Source organism: Danio aesculapii, chromosome 14, assembly GCF_903798145.1.
Source record: "Danio aesculapii chromosome 14, fDanAes4.1, whole genome shotgun sequence".
In the NCBI taxonomy this organism is placed as follows: Eukaryota; Metazoa; Chordata; class Actinopteri; order Cypriniformes; family Danionidae; genus Danio; species Danio aesculapii.
In genome coordinates, this window is record NC_079448.1 from 29296141 (window position 1) to 29315354 (window position 19214).

Consider the following 19214-nt stretch of genomic DNA (forward strand, 5'->3'; position numbering starts at 1 on the left):
ACATATCACTAAGGTGTGCACTGTTAATATATTTCAAAACTAAAGAGTAGTTTTTTTGCTTTGTTTAGTTTCTTCCCCCTAGATTATATATTGAAAGAATATAAAACAAAGAAAGATCTGGTCCAAACCTGCCCTGGAAGGTTTTGAACTGCTCAAAGAAAGGGTCAATGTCAGTTTGAAAGGGTGGCTCACTGAGAATGTATTCTTTTACTACAGAATATCCCTGTCAAAAAAACTCTTTACAAATACAGCATGAATTGAATTTCTATAGTAGCTATAGCATTGACAGTACAAGGCACCCTCTGAATAGGATTTTATCACAGACATTTTAAGGAGAATCTGACGCAAGGTTTCAAAACCTCCAACAGATATTTCTGCATATTTCAACATATACAGACACAGAAGGAAAACTTTGGCAGGGCAAATTACAAACTAACCTAAATTATGTGTCATGCCATAATCTCACTTTGTAAGCAGGCTTATGTGTAATGCACCATGGCAGAGCGTTGCTTTTAACTGCATTTTAAAATAAAGGCCTCATGGTGAAAATGGAGCATCAGCTATGTGTGGGTGTCACCTTAAATTACCATGTGCACAATTTATCTGAGTGGATATACTGTAATTTGTAAGAAATATGCAGAGGGGGATTTTCTTCAATAAGGACAAGAGCTCACAGTGGATGACAAGATATTATGAAAAAAATAAAAAAAGACAAGATATGTGATTGAATGCTACACAAAGGGGGGGATACAGATCATGTAGATGGTGTCCTATCTAGTTTCCTATCACTATCTACATGCTCTGTCTTGTTCGAATCTAGGCTTCTGGACACCCGCCAATTCCTGAACCCAGTCCTGTGCTTTCTAACCTTGCGCGAGAAAATGGCTACGCTCCAGACTGGATGCATGGTCATTAAAACATACTGTTGATAGGTAAAATGAATGGTGTTTCGGGCTATTAGTGAATATGCTTCTATTTAAGTCTCACGGTCCCACAGCTCTGTCTTCACCTTGATCTCTCTGACCTACAATCGCACAGCTCAGTCTTCCACTCTGCAAGAAAGACCAATCGCCGCAGCGAGGCCACCTCTCTCTCCACCCCAATTTACATTTATGTCCCTCACCTGCTTTTATTTATTAGCTATTTTGCATTTGGCACATCTCCTCTGGAACCATAGACTAGAATACTAGTATTCAAATGAACCTTCATCTCATTAATGCCTGCAATTTCCCTCAGAGATAACTTATAATGTTTCCTTTGGACTGAGTTCGGAATTCTATTTAAAAATAATCAGCCTTCTCCTACTACGTTACAAGTTTTAGCTCTAATGAGTTCTATCAACCATTTCTGTGGGAAACAATTGTTTCAGCAGTGTGCATCTGTTCAGCTGTGCCAGTGGAACGCAACCCTATCTTGTTTGGTTTTCTGTCAAGCATGCTTGGTTTTGGCATGTCAATCAAGAACAAACATAGCTGTAATCTCAAGCTAGCAGTCTTGGTTTTGGTACACACAAAAAGTTGTTTTGCTAATAATTGCTCTTTAGAATTGAATGTCTGAATGGGAAGAGAAGAAGATAAAAAAAAAACATCTATTATCAACCCTATCCAAGATCTTGCTATTTGTCACAGTCTTCCTAATATGTTCATTCAGTTGATAAACTGTGGGATTTTTCCTACATGTCTTCTTCAGTCAAATGTGAAATGCCTTTTTTTGCTAATAGGAACACACAACCATAGAGCCAACAACCTTGCACTTTTATAAGTTTAAGATTTTCATTTGCATACTGCATCCTGACAAGCATGCACCTTTGAGCCCTTGGTGAAGCTCAGCACATGCGGCTGCCACCCTCCATTCCACATCTTTCTAACAGAAGGACAGTACAAATGGGAGCTGGAGCAGCGAGTGGTTTAAGAAAGGAAGTTGTGAATTACCTGTCTGGTGTGGATTTGTCCAGGTGCCTTGAAGCCCCCTTGACAGCTGCACTCTGAAACGCTGTAGGGGTCGGAGCTGCTGGAGGAACATTTGGAAAGTGAGTCACAGCCCACCACGAATGTGTTGTCCAGTGGGAGTTCCTGAATGACATGATGCTTCTTGGGAGCCACAGGGGTCTCTGGTTTGATCTGGAATGTTGGCTGAGGGGAAGCGGATTTGTAGTGCTTGGCTAAGTCAGGACTGTCAGGTTTGAAGGTAGTTGGTGTGGTAGCCCAGTTGTACTTTCCCATTGTCTGCTCTTCAAGTTCAACAGGTAGGTCTAAGGTGCCATTGACGTGTTCATGAGTAGGGTCATCAGACTTGGTTTCCTCAATGGTAACAAAATTCAACAGTAAACTTTTTGGTGACCTCTTCTTCTTCTTCTTTTTCTTTTTAATCTGCCGACCATCCTGGTTGGGTGAAACCCACTCCCCACTTTGCTTGCTCTTCTGAACAACTTTGTGTCTTGGTGTCTGTCGACAGCGTACCAAAGCAGTGACAAAGATTACCAGGATAACAGTCATAGTTCCAGCAATTATGGCAATAACGACAATTACATAGCCATTAGTCTGGGGTGTCACATCATTGTCCCCAATGTTCCGCTCCAAAGGAGTCTCTAAACTTTTGCGTAGTTGCTCCTGAATGAGCGTGGCATTAGAGACTGTATCATTCACAAACAAATGGACAAGGGCAATTGCATGTAAGGACTCTGGCTGCCCCAAGTCCTTGACCTTCACAACCAGTCTATGGAGACCTTGGTCTGTTGCTACAATCTTCTCCTGCAGAGTAATGTTGCCTGTCATTTTGTCAATGGTAAACAGTCCTCTCTGTGACCCTCCAATAATACTATACTGGAGCTCAGCATTCATCCCAGTATCATTATCTATGGCAAACACTCTGGTCACCACAGATCCAGGGCTGGTGTTTAAAGGTACTAGATCATAGGAGTAGTTTGAGGAGGGGATGACAAACACTGGTCGATTGTCATTCACATCAACCACATTTATGGTGACCTTGGCATATGAGGTGGTTTGCATTAGACCTGCATCCACAGCCTTGACAACAAATGTGTAGGAGCTCTGTTGCTCCCTGTCAAAGGTAATGTTTGGTTTGATCACCCCAGTTTTGGGGTCAATTATGAAATTGTCCTTCCCATTAATGATCGAGAGGGTGACGACTGCATTGTCGCCAGCATCTGCATCTGTGACAGTGATCAAACCCACTGTCCCATACAAAGGAAGGTTCTCAGGCACATAGAAGTTGTACTCAGGATGGGTAAAGGCTGGACTGTTATCATTTTGGTCTTGGACTATTAGCTTTACAGTGACGTTGCTTTGAAGAGAAATGGTACCGTTATCCCTTGCAATGACTGTGAATGAATACTTCTCCTGCTTCTCTCTATCTAGCCTTTTGACAACAGAAAGAATTCCAGATCGAGAATCTATGTTAAACCCATCAGGAGCATCTGGGCCAAGACTATAAATGATAAGAGCATTAGAACCACTATCAGCATCTGTTGCACTGATTTTTATCAATTGTGTGCCAGGGTCATTGTTTTCCGGGATGGACAGCTGGATTTCAGGCTGAGGAAAAACAGGAACATTGTCATTTTCATCCTTGATTTTAATCAGCACCATAGCAGAAGTGTTTAAAGGAGGTTTCCCAGAGTCAGATGCAACTATCCGAATTGCATACTCTCGAGTGGTCTCATAATCTAAGGGTGCAGCAGTTTCAAGTAAAAACTGATCATTGAAGACCGGCTTCAATCTAAAAGGTACATCATGATCAGTGTAACATGTCACTTTACCATTCAGATCTGAATCTCTGTCTGTCACAGTAATTAGGGCTATTTTTGTGTTAAGAGGGGCATTTTCAGACAGCAGCACAGTGCCATTTACAAGATTCATTATATAACGGGTATCTATAGAGGGAACGTTGTCATTAATGTCTGTCACGTTGACTATCACTGTAGCCCTTGAAGGTGTAGAGCTTCCATCACTAGCTAGAACTATAAGCTTGTGCACTGGGTTGACTTCCCTGTCCAGCGGCTGCTTGACGGTAATCAGTCCAGTTGTGCTGTCAATAGCAAAATGTCGTTTGGTGGCAGGGGATATTTGGTTGCTGAAGGAGAAGTGAATTTGAGCATTGGATCCCAGATCAGCATCTGTGGCATGGAGGTGAGTGACAGACGTTCCCATTGGGGCATTCTCTGGAACGTTTACCTCCACCTCGCTGTCCTTGAACACCGGCCGATTGTCATTCACATCTGAGACGGTCACTTGAAGAATGGCTGTGCTGGACTTTGGAGGGTTGCCACCATCTTCCACTTTAATTTTCATCACAAAGGTGTCCTTCGTCTCTCGATCAAGGCTCTGCTGGACTATGAGTTGGGGCCATTTGTCTCCTTCAGGTGTCTCGATGATGTCCAAGCCAAATTCACTCACACTCTGGAAAACATACATAAAAAAGAATGTAAACTCTATGTAGTATATTTGAGCAAAAACATCATCATTACCCAAACATCAGCAAGGAAGAGACCTCCACTTGATGTTAACGCTAAAACTAATAATGGCATAGTACTTTTTTCTTCTAATTCGCAAAGCTCAGTCATTATGTATATTGCTGTTTTTATCTTTGCACATGTTACTATTTTTCCTGCTTTCCTATTTATGTGAGAATACATGTTATGATAATCCATCAGACACTTTTCACAAACACATGTAAGAAACATACAAATACTGATGTATTTGAGCCAGTCATTTATTCTAGCTTTCAACAGATGTTGGTTTTAGCTCCCGCATTAAACCTTGGGGTTAAAGTTGTTTAATCCTATGAGAAAATGCACAAGGTCTTCAAAATATTTACTCGAAAAGCCTGGCCGGGGGATATGATCCTATAAAGCAAACATTGGATCCCTATAGTGTAAACAGTTCCATCAAGCACCTGAAAACTAAAACATGTCCTATAAACGATGCAGTGAAAACAGATTCCACACAAAGTAAATAAGTCTAAGATGTGGTAAACAATCAAAAATTGTTTGCTAGAGATGACATTACCTTGTGTCATTCCACATTTACATGGGTGAGCATCAATCAATGCACATATTCCTGTTTGAAATATTACAGAATATGTTTTATTGACATGTCATGAAATATATATTTTGCTCTGACCTTTGCTGACGCCTTAATAAGCATGCTCAGTTTACATTTTCTAAAAGTAAACCATTTGCCAGTCCGACAGACAATTGCAAATTTAACATTCAGAAACAACATTTCCTACCAACTAACAAAGCCACATTGCATCTCATAGCCGTACAATAATGAAACAGTGAGTTCTAGCATTATTCTCTAGTGTATTCTGCTTTGCTGCACACAACTTATTGTTTTATCCAACAACCAAGGCTCTGATTTAGTATACGAAAGACAGCTTTTGTAGTTTCCAGTTTATATGTGAGGAAAGCAGCTGAAAAGGAGTCAAAGAGATAAGATCCCATTTAAATCATACTGCAAGACCATCGCAGATTAAAGCAAAGGGAAAACCCAGAAAAAAGCTAAATCTAGGCAACAGCAAAGCCCGAGGAACATGAAAACAAATACATATGCAAGCCCCATGAGAAAGCAGCTTTGACTGTTTAAAATAATTACCTTCCTACCAAAATTAGCCCTAATATTTATGATTACAGATCAGGCTACATACTACTACAGGCAAACATAGCACACTTTCTAGATTTCCGCAGTTAGTAAGCGAGGAAGACAGGGGAACAGTGCCTGAATGAGAGTCAAGCACATTTGTGAAACAAAGAGGCTCTTTGAAGCTCTTTCAGTCAAAAACATTTTCATGCTAGAACAAGAAAAAGCAACTTCCTTAAGAGATAAGCTTCCTGCCGCACATAAAGCTGGGAAAGATTACTCTGTCTAGGCACATATTTCAAATGTGATTACGATACGTATATGCATTTCCCATGCCATGGGTAATCTTGAATCATTTAGTCTGGCTCTAACAATACACTTTTTATTGGCACCCTGCATGCAGCCGCATAATAACCACACAAGCAAACAACAATTTAAATATTGGGTTGACAGTAAGCTTTGTACATGCTAAAATCATGCAACATCCCCCTTTGGTAGTTCTTGGCACACTTTTGTGACCATCTGTGGTCTACTGTCAGTGCTACCAACACATGCAAAAACACATATCAATACTCATCCAAGTACATAATTAGCATTAAACACAGAAAGGTTATGAAAGTAACAGTTTGGATGCCTGCATATATTAGCACATGCAAAGCAGCTCTCCTTCCTTATATAGGCAATGCAATTCAACAAAACTGACTGCTGTAATTTTATATGAGGATCAGCAGAAAAATCTGTGAGAAACAAATCTGTTTGGTGTGCTTCTGGTTACAATAAAGGTAGGTTATGGTTTGTCATTTATAAATGTATGTGTGTTAGCCGGAAGACCTCTTTTTTTCTTTTTTTTTTCCATCTTATACAGTATGATAAGATAAGACATGTTTTATCTAATGAGACTGTTTTTAAAATGGCTAGCAATAAGGGGATCAATCATAATTTTGCAAGCCAGGCCCATAAAAATGAGGCTGGGGAATTCTGATTATCTTCAAACAGACTCGGGTAAAGTCAAAAGAACATGAATCACAGGCCCAAGGGATGTGACAAATGTCTGGAATTAATACAGGTAGTGCATAAGAATCTACATATTCATACCAACTGACCCATAGAGCATTATGAGACACATGGGATGAATCGCTTCCATTAGTGTAAAAGACTGACAAGGAATGATACTGGATGTAAAACAATGCTTAAAATCTCGCTTAAATTGAACCCAGTTGTCTAGTGCAATCAAGAAATATATGCAGAAGAAGGTAATGTCAGTTATAAATAACTCAAAGAGAACTGTATCTTAACGGTAGAATATTAAGCATCAGTGAGCTTCATTTTGCATAGTTCAACCCTAGAGTTTATTTCAGCTTTGCAGACTGGCAAAGTATCTGCTGTATGAATCAATGAGATGACCTTCTACAGCAACAACTCAGAATGAACTCAGTATCAACAACTGGGAAACTGAATATTTTACTTCCTTGCACCGTTGCACTGCATTAGAACAGTATAAATGCAAGAATATAAAAACAACAATAAATTAAATGTAAAAACATGAATACTACTACTTATAATAATTATTATTAAAACAATAATAATAATAATAATAATAATAATAATAATAATAATAATAATAATAATGATGATGATGATAAAAATAATACCATTAATAATAATGATAATAATGATAATAATGTCAGTAGTAGTAATGGTATCCAAGTAGTCATATTTGCATTTGTATTTTATATTTACTGCCTACTATAATTAGATGAACACCATTTGACTAAAACCAAACACAAGGCATCCCTGGTCACACTTTGGCTGAGGAATCAGCCAAACATTAGGCACAAATGAAACCTGGAATCACTTGACAGTCAGCAATGCAATTAGAAACTGCTACTTTTCCCCAGTGTCCACTACTGTCCAAAACACTAACAGAAATCAGTTTACCTTATCCACTCATCCTTAAAGCTGATGCACTTTAATCTGACTGATTCTCAAGGGAGTACAGTTAAACGGGCATCTATACTCTCTCAAGCTAATTGTTATAATCATTACTATTTATTTCATATACGACAATTGTTTCCAGGGAAACAAACCTTTTGTGAGAAGTGTCAGAACCCTTCAGTTCAACTCGAGGCACAACAATTACTTTGTTCAAAGCGGATGATATCTTTCTCGAAAATCATTCGTAAGCCTTTGTGTTGTAATATTCATGGAAACTCTTTATGACATGTTACTTGTCAGCCCTTGATCATTAATGCATCATTCGGCTGGCTCTTCTCATTGTCTTGAAGTGAAATAACTGCAGAAGTGAGAACTTAAAAAATAAAATAAAAATCACATTTTCTATAAATTATTTAAGCTGAGCTAGTTTCTCTTCCACTTCAAATCAGAATCAGACATGGATGAAAACCAAAATACTCATGAATTATTGAAATGAAATGATAACAACTTTTAGCGCTGACCTTGACTTCCCAAATAAGCAATCCAATGGAGACTTGCTGTAATGAAAGCGCTTTCAAAACATCCCTTCTTAAGTTTCGATCTTAAAATGACAATGCTGAAGGTCCCGGGTGATTAAAAACACACAAATAGTTTCAAAAGAGAGAAACGGCTTTCTTAATGTGAGGTTAGAGTGCTTAAATGGAAGGGTAAAAATAACAATGAGTTGGGTGGAACCCACAACAGAAAAGTCAATATCCTCATCCCATGAGCCTGATCTGATCCACATGCCTCCAGATAGGACTTGTAAAGAGGTTCTCTTTAAGTGATAAAATCTCTTCTAATGGAAAGCACTCCTCCAGCCATGCATGGTATTACTTTCTGTAGGCTGACCTTGATAGTGTCCAGAGGTGCTTCTGTGCATCGTTCCAGGTGACATGGCAACACTAATGCTGATGGAACAATTAATATGGCAGCGCAATTAAAACAGGGGTAGGCAATAACGGCCCTCTGTGTCATAAGCGAGGGCTTCCTCCTTAGGGGACATGACTGGAATGAATAAAGAGCAGAAGAGGGATTGCTATCAGAGCTCTTTCAAAGCTATGTGCGCAGCAGCTGTGCCCCACAATGCTAATCGCGCAGCTCCATGCTGACGGTGAGCCGGTCTAAACCATTACTGTGTGGGAGCTTCAGAGATTCGTACTCTCACAGGACCATGCAAACGCAGTCCAAGAGGTGGATTCACGGCCAGATGCCGCTCGTAGGATGCTTTCAACAACCTCTGAGGATGAAACATATCCTCCCGTTCCATTTCTGTTTACACAGATCTACCCTCACCAAACTTGCATGCATGATTCATAAAAAGAAACACTACACTTGCAGACGAAGAACAAATAAAATCATCCGAAAGGCAACAGAGTCTTTACATATTTACAGTAATTTTATGAGGCATCGCACTGGTCATTTTCCAAGCATGGGCAAACGAAAGAGCCACAGCAGGCTTGGCAAGAAAGAGAAAGAGAGAGAGAGAGAGAGAGAGAAAGAGAGAGAGAGAGAGAGAGAGAGAGACTCTTTAAAAATGCAAATTGGTAACTTAATCAGACATGAAAAGCAAGGATTCGGCTAATTCTCAAAAGAAAAGGTACAAATTACTCTTTCACACTTTAATAACAGTCTTGGGCTCTTTGTTTCACACTGTATTTGAATTTCACACTGTATTTGAATTTTAATTAAAATACAGGAAGACCTTTCTAGGGAATACGAGTTCATTCACTGAACTATGTTATGTAGGAATCTTCAGCATTGTGACTGACAGCCCAGATGAAGAGCGTGCTTAGTGTCTTTTTACCACTTCTGGGATAAAATGCCCCTTCGACTCTCCGTAAAATGCTAAATTAAACACACATGCAACATATCTGCTACTTTACACGATTTAATAGTTTGCATACCATTATCCTACTTTCCAGTCGGAGCAGACTACATTAAGCCTCAGAGAATATTACGCTAGTTGCTCAGAAGACATCAATTAAGAGAAAGTACCATTTCCCCCATTGTTCATATCTATCATGGTGCAATTACCTACTTACCTTAAACAAAACACAGGAATCACTTTTAAAACCTTGAGCTAAATATCTCTATTGCTTTTTTTTTATTATTTCGGACATTAAGGTCTGATTAAAGGGTGGTGTCATGTAATAAGTCACAGCTGAACGTTGAACTTACCTTGACAAGCTCGTAGTGCTGAATCCCATTGATTCCTACATCAGGGTCAAATGCGGAAGGGACTGGGTAGCGGCTGTTGATGGCTGTGTTTTCTGGAATGGAGATGTTGATAACTGTCGACTGAAAGAGCGGGGCATTGTCGTTGATGTCTTCGATGAGGAAGCGGATCTTGACCAGTCGGAAAATCTCATCAGGTAGTACAGCAACCTCAATCTCATAATAGCAGCGCTTCTCATTGAAGACTCCAGAACAGAGTTTCTCGCGGTCGATGCGGTTGGCTGTGGTGAGAATTTCTCCTGTGCTGGCTTCTACCTTGACTAAAGGCACATCACCTGTCTTGTAGACAGGTTTAAACTGCAGCGCAGAAGACAGTTTAATGTCTGGATCCAGATTCAAGTTTAGGTCTTTGCGCAGGTTTCCGATGCGCACATTCTCCGGCTGCTCCTCTTTTACGGTGTAGTCCTTTTCTTGAGCCCGGCACATCAAGAACAAGCAGGTGAATAAAACCACCAGAACATGGGCCTCACTTGCCAAGTCCATACTCAGAGTAGGTGCTGTACTTTCTTCAAAGATCTGCTAGAGGAAGATGAAAAGAGAAAGATGGTCATATTCCCAACTCTAAAACACAGTTTTGCTACAAATAGCTTTTTGATGCTTTGGGACATTAACATCTGAACAAGCAAATGAAGTCTCTGGGGGAGCGTTTTAGATTTTTCAATAAATTAAACATAGTTCAGCCACATACTGTCCATTTTCTTACCCTCATGTGCTTCCAAATCTACTGTGTACTGTACAGCTTGCAGCAAGGAAAAAATACTTTTCCATAGAGTTACAAAATAAAACATTTCCTGGATCTCAAATGAATGTAAATGATGTGTTAATGGATGCAACTGGTTCTCAAGTCAACTCAATCAGGCATAGCAGTGAACAGGGGAATACTGGGGAATACAGGGTATATGCAGGAATCATAAAGGTAAATTCAATACCTTTTTAAGACTTTTTAAAGACCTTAGGATTAGGGTTATATTTTAGGGTTATATTTTATTTTTACCTCATCGACACCAAGTTCTAATCAGTATCAAACCTTTAACTTAATAAACAGTTGTTAATAAACAGTTGTAGTTAAATAAATCAATGGAGCACAACCATGCAACTAAATTCAGATAAGCTTGGAAAAAACGATTGTTTTTAGCGACAGGCTTCAGCCACTGTTTAAACTCGTCTTTCTCCAACCAGGAGAACGCAATTTTGCATTTTCCTATAAGCCGTCTGTTTCGTTCTTTGGTTTTACTACATGTGAAGAGCACCACATCGCCTTCCCCTGTTTGTCACAAATTACGTGACATCACCCAGATGGAGAAGCTTGGCCAGATGCGCCCCGGCACAAACCAATCGTGTGGATCGACCATGCCGTTGTTAATATTAGGAGGAAAATAAATATATTTATGCTTTTTTGGAGTCAAACACTTTGGACAAAGCTTGAACAAAATATAAAAACCTCATGAAAACGCGATTAAGACTTTTTAAGGGCCTTAATTTTCTCACAATTGATTTATCAACTTTTAATACTTTGAGACCCCGAAGACACCCTGTATATGTTTTTACTAAATACAAAAAAACTGTTTTGTTTGTCTTTCTTTCAAGAACAAACATCTAAAGACAAGACACAAGAAATCTCATTCACAGAAATCTCAAACTAGTGAGGTTCTTGTGTAAACTGAAAAAATGAGAAGGAAAAAAAATATTTGCCAAAGGGGCGAGGAAGACAACTGCACAGAAAAGAGAACAATTTTCTCCTTTTTGTATTCCAAATAAGAATGAAATATCATACAGATTTGGATTGACATGAGCAGTAAACGATGGCTTAAAATGAAGAATGGACTATCCCTATAACTATTGTTGCCATTCATTTGTCGTTTACAATGCTTAACAATATGAACGACTGCTTAAAAGGTAAAATGCTACCAAATAATACATACAATCATATTAGAGAGGCCCGGCAGATTTCAGACTGCAGATAATGGACTATTGTACGTCACTGGCAACACTCAACAGAACTGCAGTGCATAATATCAGATTACAGTATGTTGATATTTTGAGCAGCCAAGATGTAACTGTAGGGTAAGTGCGAATTTTATGATTTAAAGTTGAAGAATAAGAGTCCCAAATGACTGTCAATATCCCTCAGAAGAATAGGACAAAGCCATAATTCAAAGCACCAAGACATGATTTATGAATCAGCATTTCAGTGTTTGTTGCCAACTTGCTCGATGGCCACACAAATCCTGTCAGGGCATTATATAAATAAAAGTAGCCAGGGGGCTGAGGCTTTCACAATGTGCCAACAACTCAACTAGGTCACAGAAAACTGGTGGGGGAGATGCCTAACACTTCTAGACTCTGGGTTTTGTTAGTTTACCGAGTTGTCTATGCAGTGCTAATTCTGTTTGAATATAGTACCCCTTATTATAGAAACTTCACATTAGACTCTTTAATAAACCTTACTTATTATAATCCGCTTGTTAAGTTGTGACGTATCTGTGACATCTGGTATACTGTTTCCGGGTCCAAGCTGCTACTAATTTGAATTGAGAAAAATGTTCGTTTATGACCCATTTTTAGGCCTATAACACATTAAAGTGAATTATAAATAAAATCATGATGTAAACAACATTCTCTGGACTTGCTGCATCACAAACACCAATATTTTAACAAATTATAAAAAATTAATAACATTCAGGCCATCGGATATTAGACACACATATACATATACATATACCGTATATACATATATATATACACATATACATACATATATATATATATATATATATATATATATATATATATATATATATATATATATATATATATATATATATATATATATATATGTATGTGTGTGTGTGTGTGTGTGTGTGTGTGTGTATATATATATATATATATATATATATATATATATATATATATATATATATATATATATATATATATATTGCGATCGTAATATTCGAAAGTATTACATAGCTTTGCATAACGTCACACTTAACAAGAGGATATATGAAATTAATTAGCAAAACCTCAAAGCAGGAAATATAGCATAGTAGGAAAGAAAAATTTAAGAAAAATAGGATATCCAGGAAATACTGCTAACAATGACTCTCCATTCGGCAAGTCATTAATGTGTAATTTGTAGGTGCCAAAAGGATGTTTGTTTTAAAACAAAGCTGAACGCAGCAGAGATGCATCGTGTACCTTGAAGATCTGCTTCACACATCAAAAATTCATCACAAAGGCTGATTTCTTAAAACACACAGAGTTGAAGGCCCCATTTTTTTAGCCGCTCAAGTCTCGGCTGTCAGCGAGATGTTCTGTTTTTCACAGTGAACACTCTGGCTGGACTGTAGGGACTCATTAAAGGTTTGTTGGGCAGACGAGCAGCACTCACAGTATTTACATGACATTGATCAATGGCCAGCTTACTATCTGCAGATATTCTCCGACTGTTATGTTGTTTTTTGAAGAAAGTTGTGAAAAATGATTCGGTTTGCTTTTGAAGATTGCACCATTTTGGAGTCGGCGAGAGCAAACCAATTACTATTCACCTACTATACTCTGATAAGCCCGAAAGAGTCCAAGGCTGTATCCAACATTGCATAATGAAGAGGACTTACTGGCTAAGGAGTGCATTGCAGAGCAGCGCATAAAAGATGAAAAGATGATCTACATCTAAATAACCGCGACTTACATTAAAGTGTGATGTGGACGGGGCTTTAAAAAGGGCGATGGGTCTCCAGTTCTGTACATTTTCCTGCGTCTGGATAATCAGTTTACTGTCAACAATAACAAATGGCATGGTCTCGAATGGAGCACGAATGCTGATGAACCTGTACAACCCAAAATAGCACTAAATAGTGTAGACAGTATAAGCTCGAGCTCTCGGTAAGTGATGTCTGGCATTTTGTATGGAGCTCTGCTATCCAGGGACGTGGTGCTGGGATTAGACAATTCCACACGGGAGCCTACATGTCACTCCTCCCCATATTTAGGACAGTTTATGTTGTTGCGAAAACTCAGAGCCATTTTCAGATTTACTCCAGGGAACGATTCTTTCAAAACTATACTCTGGGTGGATTTGCAAAGCTTTGAGTTTCAACTTTCCCAATCTTTGGAAACTTGCAGCTCATGAGCGAATAGAGAGAATTAGCTGGGAAAATTGCGCTCAGGGGTATCGGGGAGACTTTCTCCCTGCTTGCACAGAGTTCCAGTGATCTATTCTGAGCAGCGGACCATGCATTGCAGGGAGTATGCAAAAGCCGTCCTTCCCTCCAGAGCCTGGAGTGAACAGCACACAGACTTTGGAGGCGCTTTACGTGACAATGTGATGGACAGGCCTGCCTGTTTTTTTGATTTTGAGCTGAGCTGTCAAGGAAGAAAATAATTTTACATGTCAACTGCAAGTTCATGTTGAACTTCTGTCTATATGAATCAGCAGGAACAGAGTGCTGCAGAGGTGTAAAAATCAATACAGCTCACCTACCAAACGGGCATCAGATTAAAACGATCAAATTTAATAAGAAAGGTAATTAAAGCAAAATGACATTTCATATAATGATTAAAGCTGCTTATGGAAGTTAAACTGGGACAGCTGCCTGAAGCGTGTCACTTAACTTGTTCTTATCAGCAGCATCGCTCTCTTTATCAGTTTTATAGAAAGCGTGTGTGTGATGCCTTGAAATTTCAATGTCTTGTTTGAGTTCGCCCTCCACCTTTGCCTTCAGCAGCTTGAGACCCATAGCCCTCCTACCAGCTGTTTGCCAGTCTACCTGCTGTTCTTGTGTAGTGCGAAAGTCAGCCTTTTCATCACGAGAAAACATGTTTTTAATCATTTATTTATGAAGTCATTCTTTTATATCAAATATGTGGTAATGCAACGCATCTGGTATTATTATTGTTATTATTATTAAATCTGTTTATCTCCTGTTGTTTTACAACATCAACATTGTATTGTTATATCTGTTAATTAATCATTCCTACAGTATACATACCTGAAGACTCTAGGCTGACGTGTCATATAAAAGGTTGGATCCTACTGAAACGCAGACTGGATTTGAGTAGCTTTGATGCAGACTACACTGATCCAAAGGACCAATGATCAATTGAATGATCAATAGGGAGGTATTACCATACCAAACAGGCTGCCAGTCGCAACGGATAAACAGATGTAGCGAACGCAACGGAGTCGATTTATGTCTGTCAGCAAAGATTATGCATCCAAACAGTCATGTCTGCCATTTTTCAATTTATCAAAGTTTCCATCCGGTCAGATGACAAAATAACTTATGGCTAACTTCGGCTGAGAGGGAACTGAGACAGATTTTGTTAATGTAAAATGGTGCGTCGTGAATCATGGTTGAGATTTTGCTAATTTGAATCATAAATAATCATAATAAAACTTGATTTAATTCCTTAGACCAGCATCAGGCAATTTATTGTGGGCACTTTCAGTGGAACAACATGTCAGTTGTTGATATATCATTCTCCCAAATTGATTTTATATGGACAAACATTGCAAAGTGTATAACATGCCAATGAAACTCTAAATCTAAATGGCTGTTTTTTGGCCTGTAATACAATGTTCATTTTTACTCTCACTCAATGATTTCTTTTCTTTAGATGCATAATAATAATAATAATAATAATAATAATACTAATAATAATGTATTATGTCTATAAGTTATAAATGACAGGGATAGGAAGCTCAACTAGATTTTACAAATCTAACAATTAATGCATGCTTGATAATGACATTGTTATTTATTCACTCCAGTCCCCATGACTAATTTTGTCATGTCAACCATTTAGAGTATATATCATACATTTAAACATTATTTTTTTAAACCCATAGCAAAAAAAATCTAATTCAAATTCAGTTCATTGTTGACTAACTAAATGACAATGGCCTGTTAAATGAAAAGTAATTAAATTAAATTAGTTACAGCAACATATTATTATCTGTATACTTAAGGTCCTATAGACCTATTGTTCGAATATCTTAATCCATAGTATGATACATAAATAAATAATTAAATAAATAAACAACCATTAGAGGGCACTGCGGTGATCACAGTCTGATCTTAAATAAAAAATAAATAATAATATACAATAAACAACCATTTATATAATGGTAACATATCTGAGACAAACATATTCTTATTATACTTTTTATACACAGCAAGGCCACTGCGTACGGTATGGTAGGACATTGTATCAACCACCCAGACCAGCAGATGCATATTTCGGTAATGGTAGTATTACTTGTCATTTCATGTATTTTTTTTTTATTTTATTATTTATTTTTTTTGCCAGTATTAATTAATTTAATATAAATTGTGTGTTGAAAAATCTTGTTAACATCATCTTACAGAATTGCTAGGTTGGTTCTTCCTTTAAAATAGCTTTTTTGTTGTTGTTGTTGTTGTTTTATTAAGTTTGAATTCACCAGGTGGCTACATTTAGCTTTTGAAACCATAAAATACATGCTACATTATCATATTACAAGTAAATAAATAAGTCACAACTGTTTTGTGACTTTCATGTCAGATGACATCATCATTCTTTCAGCGGCAGACAAAATAAAAAAAATTCAAAAATTAAATCCCATCTTGTAATTCACACCTTTATATATGCCACAACTATATTTAATTTCCCCTATAGTTTACAATTACAATATATTAAAGACTAAAACTACATTTAAAAATAAAATTAGATAAATATATTCTGAAGGAATGAATTTTCACAGCATTTTATTTTGCAACATTGTTTTTTAATATCTACACTTCATGGCAAGATGAGATAACAGATTAAAAACAATAATAATAATAATATGGAATGCAAATCATCTAAAAAATACTATAAACAATGAGCTGCAAAAAAGAAAGGCCTGTTGAATTTCTCCACATCCGAGTGTTGCTCAACCAGAGATGACTGTAAAATGAAAACCAGTTGCATCATTTTGCCTTCAAGCATGAAACAATGTTGAACTCTTGTCCCTATGAAAATCTAAATTAGAAAGTAATCAGATTTGACACTCATACCTGTCGTCAAAGGTCGTTTGTTGCATAACTAAGTGAGAAAATGTGAACAAAGTAAATGGAATAGACTACAGCTATTTGTTCTGAAGTACGTCTAAATCTGGAAACTTTCATTTAAAAAAATTACTATGGTAACAAGAGTACTTTTCAGACAAATACCATAATTACCACAGTTATTATGGTGGTTATCCCTTACAAACAGTGTAAAGACTTTGAACATGTTATATTGCATCAGAGAATAGCAAAGTTACAACTCTTTTACATAAACACACTTTTAATTATAAAGGTTCCAAACACCGCCGAATGGTTTAACCTGTTCTAAAAAGAGAACATTTTAAACTCCACAATAAGGTCATAATTAAACAATAACATTATTAATATTATTATTTTTAATATTATTATTAATAATAATAATAATAATAATACATTTTGCTATTATTTAGTTGAGAAAATTATTTATGCATTTTAAAGGGTAAAGCAATACACTGAACTGAAGTACATGTAATATCAATAATCTCAAAAATGTGTCATATTAAAAAAAAAAGTAATCGTTTTTAATATGAAGGCTATTGGCTTAAACTACAAACCAAAGAGCCCTTATTACTTAGTGCATGGTATTGTGGCGGGAACTGTGGTTACCATGGCAATTTTTTAAGGGACAGGATCAGTTTAAAACAAAGTATTTCTGTTCTGCCTCGGCCAGCACACCGGTTCAGAAAATGACGCATCCTCCTGGATCAGCCTCCGACTTCATCTGCTGATGCTCTTCTGTCTCGCGAGCTGCATACAGCCGTGCATTTTTGAGTAGACTAACCTATATGTGTCCATTTCCTTAATGGCAAGCTATTTAATATATTATTACTTTGCTGTTAGGTCCAAAACGACTACAATACAACATTTCTCCGATAGTCATAAGATTCAGGAGAACGCTTCAGAAGTTGATGGTATCTAGTTGATGCTGTTATGATTCACGTGTTGGCTGCTACGCTCTTACAGTATGAAACGCTCTAAAACGACTTTACATTTTGCTTTTACCTGTTTACTTTCTGTGTAATAAAGCGAAGTCATTAACCGAAAAGAAAAAACAGACTAGCGCATCTTCAAATGTGAATTGAAGCGGGGTTACGGTGTTCTGCAGAACGTTTTATGTCTTTCTAACATCACAATTAATTTATTTTCCTCAGGCAAACTTAAGCCTATTATAAAATGAGCATTCAATTGAGTTTTATGCGCTTGGGCCCTTCGACTTTTTTTTTTTTTTTTTGCATTTCCTCCGAACATTGCAAGCGCATTTGAGTGGCAGTTTTAATCCATTTCGCGGTGTTTTAAATACATTAAATAAAGTACGACCGATTGTCTTACAAATTAGAGAGCCAAGTCAAATTCCACCATTTGTATTAAATGTTTAAAATTAAAAACAAGCCATAAATGAGCATAAAGAATACGTGTCTTACCTCGGATTTCTCAGAGAATATGGAAACTCTCAATTCCCGTCACGTAGCGGCATCACTGCTGGAGGAGATGAAGTGCCGTGAAGCAGACTGAAGAAAATCCCAGAATCAAACAGCTTCACGTAGTGACCAGTCGGTATCCAACTAGAGAAAACGATCCATGTCCATGAAAAAGTCCAAGGTCCGAGCACGAACAGCGAAAAACATTTGTGAATGACTTTTAGAAGAGACGATGTAATTCCTCAGATGTCTCGCGCCTGGATACTGCTTGAATCCCACGCGCGCGGAGAGATGGTGCTGCTCCAATTGGGTTTGTACTTCTTATTTCAGTGCATTCATACAGTCAGCACGGGAAAACGCGAGAGTGCTCCTCGCATGTACGTGAATTGTTTGGTTAAGTTGTTTTCTTTCTCTCTGTGCCTTTAATTAACACCGACAGAACTTGTAAATCATTTAAAACATCCCCGGACACGTCATTTTAATGTCATCCCGTGGTTTGGCAGAGTGATAGAGAGCAAATCGTCTATTCTGAGAAATGCTCATGGGCTGTCAATGCAACGAAGCAGGTGGACAGTGTGCCTATATGTGCAGCATCACTTCCACACACTGAAATAGGCGTTTTGCCGTAGTTGTACGCAGAGCTCTAGCAATCTCTGTTGTATTGTATGAACTCAGTTCCTTAGTACTGCCCACCTCTCCACCTCCGATTGACATCATCGCGGGAGGAGGAGCCAGCGATAAATTTCACAGCCTTCATCATCTTAAAGCCGCACTGCTGCTGGAGTCAGAGCCCCGCTCGCTCGCGCTCACAGCGGACTAATACCTCACACCAACGCCGCCACTCGCCTGAGAGGAAAAGGGGGCACTGTTCGCTTTGCTTATAAACACCAGTTTGTGTGTAAAGTCCAACGTCA

The 19214-nt window shown here is 37.9% G+C and overlaps 1 protein-coding gene across 3 annotated transcripts in view; it reads right to left on the bottom strand.

Annotated features, from left to right (window-relative positions):
- Nucleotides 1-18936, bottom strand: part of pcdh11 (protocadherin 11) — a 318250-nt gene extending 299314 nt beyond the window's left edge. For 2 of the 3 annotated variants that reach the window (XM_056472632.1, XM_056472634.1), the window contains exons 1-3: nucleotides 18304-18936; nucleotides 9756-10331; nucleotides 1932-4418 (exon numbers count right to left, since the gene is read on the bottom strand). In XM_056472632.1, the coding sequence (XP_056328607.1) occupies nucleotides 1932-4418; nucleotides 9756-10295 (3027 nt within the window). In that variant the 5' untranslated portion in view covers nucleotides 10296-10331; nucleotides 18304-18936. The remainder of the gene's footprint in view (nucleotides 1-1931; nucleotides 4419-9755; nucleotides 10332-18303) is intronic. The other variant, XM_056472633.1, reaches the window with a different exon arrangement.
- Nucleotides 18937-19214: the final 278 nt, after the last annotated feature.